Source organism: Micromesistius poutassou, assembly GCF_964030765.1.
Source record: "Micromesistius poutassou genome assembly, chromosome: 16".
Lineage (NCBI taxonomy): Eukaryota > Metazoa > Chordata > Actinopteri > Gadiformes > Gadidae > Micromesistius > Micromesistius poutassou.
Genome location: NC_140286.1, coordinates 3,128,960 through 3,139,225, shown reverse-complemented (window position 1 = coordinate 3,139,225; position 10,266 = coordinate 3,128,960). Strand labels below are relative to the sequence as shown.

Below are 10,266 nucleotides of genomic sequence, written 5' to 3'. Positions count from 1 at the left end.
GTAGGTGTTGGTCTGAGATGATGCTGGGAAATCAGATGAGCTCAGGTTCTATGTATTAGTGCAGACCTGCATCTGTTTCCTCCATCAGCTCCTCCTCCACCAGCGACAGACCACAAGCATCACAACCTGTTCCTAAGCACTGATGAGGAGCTGTCAATCAAACCGTCTCCTCTGCTGCCTCAAACAATATAATAACATTAATAATAATAATGATAATAATAGTTAATAATATGACCTTATTATAGTTAATATTAATAATTGTATTATTCTGTAAGAATTATTAGTAGTAGAGGTATTATTAGTATTTTTATGAACAGGCGCCTTTTTCAGCATAACTCAACCAAGCAAGAACGTTTCATTTAATTAACCGGGAAAATAAATAACACAATAAAAACAGACGCAACCTCCAGCTATCATGGTATTTGTCTTTTTATTTTCATCTTTATCTAAAGTTATATATATATAATATAAAGTTTATGAGATTCCATGATTGTTTGACGTGCCCATGGCTCTGAAGTGTATTTTGAGATACCAGCCAAGGGCTCTCCAGACGGCATCTTCTAAAACCGGCCTGAAGACACTTTAATTTAAACACTTTTTTTCGGAGACGCTTCTAATTTAGTTAGATTTTTTTAGATTTTTAGATTTTCCTTTCTGTCTAACTTATTGTTTTCATGCACTTTTAAGCACTGTGCGATTCTCACCGACGGTCAAAAGTGCTGTGTAAGGTCTATACAAATGCAATCATGTGTTATTACTGTTCCGAAGTCAATACCCTCACAGTGGTTAGAGTTTCATAAAGTGTGTCATCTGACATTCCCAATGATATGTGAAATTACAATAAAAGACACAGCTTTTTAACCAAACTCAGTTAGGATTAACAAGTCTGTTAAAGTGGAGTTGTGTTATCATCAGCAAATGCAGCAACCTTATGGAATAGAACTATAATATATAATATAATATATAACATTTATTATACATTGTCACTACATTGGCTACTAGTAGTCTGGTAGGTCTGTCTTTTCCTGACCTTTTTCCTTTTTTAACAGTTTTTTACTCCTTGACCTTATTAAGTCACACAACTTGATTTACTTAGTTATCTATTCAATTTGTCTACGCCTACTCCCTGCTGGATTGTTTGCCTGATCTACAGATTTTCTCGTGTACTGAAAAATCCTCTAGTGAAGACCATTCTCTCAACACAGACTTTTGCCTCCTGTGTCGTGCTTTTGAGTCCTTTATCTCTTGTTGCTCACCCAGCCTATACTGTGTGTGTGTGTGTGTGTGTGTGTGTGTGTGTGTGTGTGTGTGTGTGTGTGTGTGTGTGTGTGTGTGTGTTCCCCAAGCAGAGAAAATATAAGCGCCTGTCGCTAGAGGCCTGGCGCCGCCTGGCGGACAGAGAGCGTATCGTTGCCCAGAACCTACCACATGTTGGTCAACAAAATGTGTTTTGACATTTTCGTTATCTACTCAATATGTTTGGCCTTTTTAAAAAAACATGTAGTGGGTATGTTTTCTTTTTGAATAGTTTTTTTGAATAGTATTGAATAGTAGGCCTATTGAAAAGTATTGAATAGTGTGATATGCTTCCATTTCAATGTACACATATTGACTCTGGGTAAAGTTTATTTCTTATCTATAAGAATATAAATACAACCGTTTTCATCAACATGAAGAGCGTTTTGCTTATCTTATTGATAGCAGCACTATCGATATTAGTAGCCGTTGGTCTTTTGCGTCTAAAATGTAGGCCGGCTGTAACTACTCATAAGTGCTAGTCTTTAATACGAACTCCTATTAAAACAATATAATATAATATATACAATATAAAATAATCAATAAAAACCTAGAATTCCTTCGTCACACAACAACTTAAGCGGATTGGTTGAAACATGAAAACATACATTAACCGGTATGTATGTTCATTTAGCAGTTATGCTTTAAACTACACAGATCACACAATTACAATAAGAACAGCCGCTTACCAAAAAATAATATATGCGTAAAACGTTTAGATTAAGAATAAAGGGCAAATTGTCAATCAGAAAAAAAATAAAAATAATGTGTCACTACTACTTCCTCAAACATTGTCACACTGCGTGGTCTTCTGGGATTCGTAGTTATAAATACCTAAATGGCACTTGTTTCTAAAACCATACAACACAATATTGATAAATACAGCCTTTTTTATTACAAAGATAATTATTTAAGAATTTATTTAGCAAGTATTTTAATTCTAAATGTGTTATACTGATATTAATCCATATAGATCGCAGTAGTAGGACTACAAGTACCACCGAACAACGTCATTACGTATGGTTACGTTGTGCAACAGACAGTCAACAGAGGAAAAAACCAACCGCTTCCGTGTTGTTCCTGTGTTGTTTTAGCAAACAACTAGCTTTACGTGACTCAGATTGCATTTGACAGTCCTTCGTGGGATGAATATCATGCTTTAATAAGCTCGTTAGACAGCTTATCTTAATCATCCGAAATGTCGCTGCTACAAAGCTCAAAGAAGAAGGACAGACGAATTTTATCTGGTACCTGTCCAGACCCCAAATGCCAGGCGAGGCTATTCTTCCCTGCTTATGGTTCGATTAGTATTGAATGCACAGAATGTGGCCAGCGCCACGAGCAGAAGAGCCTCTTAAATGTCGAAGAGGTAACCGATCCAGATGTGGTTCTACACAATCTTCTCAGAAACGCCTTGCTCGGCGTGACTGGGGCCCCGAAGAAAGGCACGGAGTTGGTTAAAGTAATGGGGCTATCCAATTATCACTGCAAGCTTCTCTCTCCCGTCCTGACCAGATATGGTATGGATAAACAAACCGGCAAAGCCAAGCTCCTAAAAGACATGAGTCAAGGTGAGATGTTTGACTGTTCACTCCTCGGCGACAGAGCTTTTCTCATCGAACCAGAACATGTGTCAACTGTTGGTTATGGCAAGGACCGATCAGGTAGTGTAATCTACCTCCATGACACTTTGGAGGAGGTCAAGAAAGCCAACGGGAACAGAGAATGTCTCATCCCTGTGCATGTTGACGGAGACGGACACTGCCTGGTCCACGCCGTGTCCAGGGCCCTGGTGGGCAGGGAACTGTTCTGGCACGCCCTGCGTGAGAACCTCAAGCAGAACTTCAAACAGAACCTGGACCGCTACAAGGCCCTCTTCCAGGACTTTATCGATGCGGCTGAATGGGAGGACATCATCAATGAGTGTGACCCTCTGTTTATTCCGCCCGAGGGCGTTCCTCTGGGCCTGAGGAACATCCACATATTCGGCCTGGCCAACGTCCTGCACCGGCCCATCGTCCTGCTGGACTCCCTGAGCGGGATGAGGAGCTCGGGGGACTACTCCGCCACGTTCCTCCCAGGCCTGGTACCGGAGGAGCAGTGCAAGGGCAAAGACGGGAAGCCCAACAAGCCGATCTGCATCGCCTGGAGCAGCTCGGGCCGGAACCACTACCTCCCCCTGGTGGGTATTAAAGACACAGTGCTCCCCAAGCTGCCAGCCCGGCTCCTCCCCAAGGCCTGGGGTGTCCCCCAGGACCTGATCCGGACCTACATCCAACTGGAGGCAGACGGCAGCTGTGTTATAGGAGGCGACCGCAGCCTGCAGGACAAGTACCTGATGAGGCTGGTCAACGCCATGGAGGAGGTCTTCATGGAGAAGCACGGCATCCACCCCTCCCTGGTGGCCGACGTGCACCAGTACATCTACCGGCGCACCGGGGTCATCGGTGTGCAGCCTGAGGAGGTGACTGAAGCAGCCAAGCGATCGGTTCAGGAGAACCGTCTCCACCGCTGCCTTATCTGCGGCGCCCTCTCTGAGCTCCACGTGCCGGGCGAATGGCTGGCCCCCGGTGGGAAGCTCTACAACCTGGCCAAAACCACCCACGGGCAGCTCCGACCCGACAAGAACTACAGCTTCCCACTCAACAACGTGGTGTGCTCCTACGACCCGCAGCGGGACCTCCTGGTGCCGGACTACAAGCTGAGCTCCCTGGGCACCTGCAACTGGTGCCACGGAACCTCGGTGCGCCGCATCCATGGCGATGGCTCTGTGGTGTACCTGGACGGGGACCGGACCAACACCCGCTCCCAGGGGGGGAAGTGTGGCTGTGGCTTCAAGCACTTCTGGGAGGGGAAGGAGTACGACTGCCTCCCCGAGGCCTTCCCCATCACCCTGGAGTGGGGGGGCTGCGTGGTCCGAGAGACCGTCCACTGGTTCCAGTACGAGATGGACGTGGCGCTGAACAGTAACGTTTACGATGTGGCCATGAAGCTGGTCACCAAGCACTTCCCGGGGGAGTTCGGCAGTGAGCTCCTGGTGCAGAAGGTGGTCAACACCATCCTGCACCACACGGCCAAGAAGAACCCCGACGAGTACAACCCCGTGTCCATCGACGGGGCTCACGACCGGAGGCTGGATGAGGTGGCGGAGGGCCAGCAGCCCATGGACACCCAGCCCCCCACTAAGATCATCCTGACAGGCCAAAAGGCCAAGACGATACACAAGGAGGAGCTGACCATGAGCCGGGCGGAGCGCGGCCTGCAGCAGAGCATCAGCGAGCACGCCTCCAGCAGCCAGAAGAGGAGGACCGACCGGCTGAAGCAAGAGCAGAACCACGGGCGTCCGTCATCCCCTGCCGCGACACCGGCGATCTCCTCGTCCTCCGCTCCAGCCACGCCCACCAAAACAACCTCCTCTCCCGCCTCCAATAAGGACAAGGAGAAGAAGATCCGCGTGACAACCAGCGACGGCCGGCAGGCCATGCTCACCCTGCAGGCGCACACCACCTACCACGAGCTGCAGAGGAGCATCGCCAAGGAGTTCACTCTGCCCACGTCGCAGCAGTGCATCCGCTACGGCTTCCCGCCCAAAGAGCTCACCCCTCCGAAGAGCGGCGAGGAGACCCAGGCCGTGGCCCTGCAGCACGGGGATCGGGTGATAGTGGAGATACTGAGGGCCCCAGAGCAGAAGCAGGGGCCCGTCTCCCGGTTCTCAGGCTCTCATTCCAGCGTCCATGCCGTGAAGAGCGATGCTGCGGCGAGTGGCAGGATGAACGACGGGGAGCTCCAGGACAACATCGACCTCGAGATGTCCTCCCTCTGTCTCCTGGCAACTCTGATGGGTAAGATTTCTCTGGACGGATGGACGCCTTTCTGTGGTCTGTGAAATATCCGTTTCAGCTTTCCTGGTGTTTTTTTTGTGGCCTTGAACAGTGGTTCTCAACTGGTCAAGCATTTGTCATTTAATCACGACCCAGAAATACAAAATGTATTTACCAATATTGCAGTACAATGCCTACACAAACTGTTACAAAAACATTGAGCGACAAAACAGTAACAATTGGAGCTTAACTTATTAACTAGTAAGCCATTGAAACACAAGTTAACGTTAAAATATGAGTTAATTCATGGGCTTCTTTCCAGAGATTACGGTCTTGCATATGCTCTGCGACCCACTCAAAATGAGTGGCGACCCACCAGTTGAGAATCACTGGCCGAGAACATTATCATGTCTATGATCTATGTATGCAATTTATCAGTATAGTAATTATTTAACTTTATTCATGTAACAATTACCGCATCCTTCATATCATAATTGTCATTGTTATCTGTGTCAACCTTTCCCCTTCCTCCTTCTCACTGGGAATCAATATGACACATGAATGGACACAGAGTTCAAGGCTTGCAGAAGCAGGTGATTGGTCAGAGATGGGTCCACAGCTGACCAATCACAACCTGTTCAGCACACCGGTATATGTGCCTTCTGGTCTTTGACTGGCTGGTTAGTTGGGGCAGCCGGCATTTGCTGCTGGGCTTGGGGCTTTTCTAGGCACTGAAGAGAGCTTTGGTGATAAATAGCCTAGCTGTTCTCTCTTTGATAAAGTCACTTCTGAATAGTGTCACTGTAGCTTGTGTCAAACTCTCCGGTGACTGGAAGTGAGGGGCTAGCATGAAAGTGCTGAGGCTCTTTCCTTGCTTGTGGGATGGGGGAAGTGTCTGCGGGACTGTGACACAGCGGGTGGTGAGGTTAACTGTGCACTAAGACTACACTAAGACTCCAGCTTTCTTAGTGTAGTCTTTTTATGGAATCCCGCTTTTTGAGAGCGAGAAAATCCTATCATCTGTAAATGTAATGTCTAATTTTGCAGGTGCTAGCTTGTTTTTACCAAAGACAGCCGTTGAGGATTACTGAACATTTACATGATGACTAACCAATGAAGTCTAAACAGAGGCCTGTATGGAAATATGTTAATCCCATTCTAGTACAAACTTTGAGTTGAATTATTTAACAAATGTTTTGATCTGGTTAAGCAAGCTTCCTGAATGTTTATTTTATTTGTGATGACAATTATTGAAAGAAGGATGGAATCGATGGAAGATTACAATCGGTACATTAGGGAAACCTTAGGAGACAGTTTGTGATCAAGCAAGATGGGATCCAACCGTTTTATGTGGTTTGTTTCAAGGTGAAGACGTGTGGTCCTACGCCAGGAAGCTCCCTCACCTCTTCCAGCATGGTGGAGTTTTCTATAACATTGTCCGGAAGGATATGGGTAAGATGTGTCCTGTTCATCCTGCTGAAATACAGTTGACTAATACTGGGCCTTTGTGTCAGTTTATTAAGAAAAGATTATTAGTTATTATGGCCAAAAATTATATTTTAAATTGCTGTAAAATGGAATTGCACTTATCGCACATACTTCCATTATATTATCCTTCATTTATTTATGTAGGCTTCTTTGGGCAAGATCCCTAAGCCCTACCTGCTCCTTAATGTAAAAGATGCTAAGTCACCTTTGATAAAAGCATCTGCTACTAAAGAGTATACTGGTCTATAATATAGAATAAAAAATAAATAATAAAATAAAATGATAATAATAAAAATGTATGCATTTTGTAATCATCCAATGATCCGACCCAGTAGTTGATGAACTGGTTCCTTCTGTGTTGTCAGGCCTGATGGACGGGAAGCACTGCACTCTACCTCACCTGGCGGGGAAGACGTTTGTGTACAATGCGGCCGAGGACCGGCTGGAGCTGTGCGTGGATGCGGCGGGCCACTTTGCCGTGGGCCCAGACGTAGAGGACCTGGCGAAGGAGGCCCTGTTGCAGCTGCGTTCCGAGGGGTCCCCCCGGGGGGGCAGCCGCGAGGGCAGCCCCTCCCATGGCTTGCTCCGGCTGGGCAGCGGCGGCGTGGTCCGCAGGAAGGAGCAGACCGTCGCCGCCTTCCAGGGGAAGGGCCACTCCCTGGGCAGTGTGGAGGACTCCTCCCCCCCACAGCGGCCAATCACGCGGCAACACAGCAGCGGCGTGGACCTGAGCGCTAGTGTGTCCCGAGACCCCCCCGCATTGTCGGACATTAGCGAGGACGCGGGCAAGGAACTGGTGCGCATGGCGCCAGGCTTTGTCACCATGCGGGAGGGCGGGCCACTAGAGCCCGGCGCCATGGAGCAGCAGCGGAGGAAGCTGCAGGAGATGGTGTCCTCCATCCAGGCCTCCATGGAGCGCCACCTCAAGGAGCAGCAGAGCCTGGCCGCCACGGCCGCCGCGGGGCCAGGCGAGCGGACAGGTGGGGCCCGGGCGGGTGGGGCAGGGAGCGACCCCGAGCCGTCGACTATGGACGTGTCGGGCGGGGGGCCCCAGAGCGGCACGCCGCCCGACCAACCAGACGGAGGGAAGTCGGTGGACACCCAGGATAACCAAGACGCAGAGCCCATGGATCACTCCTGATCTGGGGAAGCCCCCGTGCCTGGCTGGCCGGCACCCTGGATCTCGCCCGCCAGCCCCCGGGTCTACGTTGTGTTCTTCCTCTCGTCTTTACTGCATGACTAGAGCGGGTTGCCTGTTCCGAAACTCCCCGTAGACTGTCTCATCTTATCGCTGAACAGAAACACGCACTGACCCCCAGGCCGGCCAGCCCAATGCGCTCAGGATTGGCCGGAGTGGGGACTGCATTCCTGTAGATAGAGGAATCTTTTTTTAGTCTTTAAGTATAAGGTTGAGTTAGAGCTGGCGTCAGTACAGACTGGATCTCCCCCATGGGGGTCCTTGAGGGCCCACTAGCCTCCTCGCATTCAGAAGGGGGGCCAACTTCAGGCACCAGGGGTCAGGGGTCTTATCGCCTGACCTTCAATTTCCTCTCGTTTCCTTTCTATCAGAAGGTTGCCCTACAATCCTCGTCCCGATTACCATCACAGTGTAACAATAGTATGAATATTTCCCTCTGGCATTCAATTGGTTTGGCAAATGTAATTCTAAATATTGCTAAAAATGCAATACATGCTAATGCTGTTCAACCGTGTAGTTATAAACCACGGATGTTTGAGTTTAACTTCTCCAAGTTATTATTATTATAATAATTCTGGTTATGATTATTATTTGTGTCATAAAATGGCTCTTTGGTTTAAGTTTTGTGTTGTGTAAAATTTCAACCTACAATGAGCTATGGCCAAAGAATGAAAATGACAAGTTACAATTGGAAAACCTTGATTTGGCATTTCATTGTTATTTTCTCAGCAAAACAAACTCCTCCTATGCAAACGCTCCACTGCGCTTTCAAAATCTAAACCAACACCCGCCACTCCTTCCCTCACGAAGAAGGAAGAATGACTCTGCATGGACTGCTCTACATGAGAGATCAAATGACCTCGGCCTGAATATCTGTGAAACAACAGTTCAACATATAAACTCTCTACCTTCTTGAAATAACAAAATAAAACTATATTATAACAAATAATATTTTTTGCCTGCATCTTACAGTCCCAACGGTGTCTGTGTAGACAGGTCATTGATGGTGGATGCAGTAGATCTATATTTGTCTAGTGTTTGGTTGGCTGAAAACACAAAGGAATGGAGGAAGGTTCAGTCAAATCTTCACCAATGAGTTGGAAGTCCAGCCAGGTTTTTCATTTTCTATTTTATTTGCTGCCAAATGGTTATTCTGACCTTCACCTTGCACTTAAAAAGACCCAGTATTGTCAAAATAAACACCACCATACATTGTATGGCCTTAAAAATAAATTTGCTACAGGATACCTTTAGCTGCGTATCAGCGGCGGGTCTCATCTGTGCCTGTCGAGAAGAGGTTGTTCTGACCTGTCACAGACGGCGGCCATTTACTCCCTTTTATAAGCTTGATTTTGTTTTGGAAGACCTACTCTATCCAAATCTATTTTAATGACCCTCAGTTCAGAGCCAACTTGTTAAACAAATATGTCAGGAGACAAGAGGAATCTATACCACTGTTCCAACACTAACTATTGTTCCCCTTGGGCTACTGTGCTGACATATTGTCACATATTGTAATTAAGTATCTAGCTGTCTCATAGAAGTCCATATTGTAGTATATTTCGACATGTACAGAAACACTCCAGCTCCTCCATTTTGTTTGCTACTAAAATATCCAATATCCCATTGCTTTAACATTGCTGTTTGCATGTCTGATAAATTATTAATCGAACAATAAAAGGCCTTCCTTCACCTGCTTGGTATATTGTGGTCACTAATGTGTAACTAGTCAGTATACTGTATAGGCTACCTGGTAATGAGTACAAGACTAAAGGTTGTATGTAGGCTACAATGAGAAAATGTACCTATTCAAATAGGCCTGAACCTCAAAGCTTACATGTTGTTTAATGAACACAAAAACAAATTGTTCCAGTTGGATGCATAAATAGATTTTTCCGTACTGACACGAAGTTCGGTTTTCTTCCAACGTATCTATCTTTGAACTGCAATAAATGTTGCCATTCCAGATAATTAGCTAATTATTATTTATTCATATTATATTATTCAAACAATTGTTCCACGGCGAGGTTTAAACTGTTTAATGAAAATACGCAAAGAACATGTTTTATTTTATTGTTTCATTTAATAATATTTTTGTTACCAACTACAGCTGGCCAATCACGGGAAGCTTGGAGGCATCAGCAGAAAGCTATTGCTCTCTGGTTGGAGCTCGAGGGGCCTGTGGGCTCGAGCGTTCCCTATCAACCGTTATCAAATATTTTAACGACTAAACAGCCGTTAATGGCAGAACCTGGGTTATTTCGTTTCGACACCGTGTTTTAAGTAAATAACCGATATTCATATAAGCGAAGTACAACTGTTTTAATGTATTTATTAGTAAACAATACAACTTGTCGGTTCGTGTAAATGGAGCTAACAACGCAATTAACAACTAGTTAAACAGAAGTTACGCTACTACGGTAATGTTAGTTCAATGTTTTTTTGTAGCAGGTACATATAAAC

The 10,266-nt window shown here is 46.2% G+C and overlaps 1 protein-coding gene across 1 annotated transcript; it reads left to right on the top strand.

Annotated features, from left to right (window-relative positions):
- Positions 1-2,370: 2,370 nt before the first annotated feature.
- Positions 2,371-9,478, top strand: vcpip1 (valosin containing protein (p97)/p47 complex interacting protein 1). The gene is made up of 3 exons (XM_084481535.1): positions 2,371-5,138; positions 6,483-6,569; positions 6,971-9,478. The coding sequence occupies exons 1-3, from the start codon at positions 2,495-2,497 to the stop codon at positions 7,744-7,746; spliced, it is 3,507 nt and encodes a 1,168-aa protein (XP_084337661.1). The 5' UTR covers positions 2,371-2,494; the 3' UTR covers positions 7,747-9,478.
- Positions 9,479-10,266: the final 788 nt, after the last annotated feature.

Coding starts and splice junctions, on each gene's coding strand:
- vcpip1 (XM_084481535.1), top strand. CDS start 2,495: ATGTCGCTGCTACAAAGCTCAAAGAAGAAGGACAGACGAATTTTATCT. Junction 5,139..6,482: donor TCTCCTGGCAACTCTGATGG/GTAAGATTTCTC, acceptor GTTTGTTTCAAG/GTGAAGACGTGTGGTCCTAC. Junction 6,570..6,970: donor CATTGTCCGGAAGGATATGG/GTAAGATGTGTC, acceptor CTGTGTTGTCAG/GCCTGATGGACGGGAAGCAC.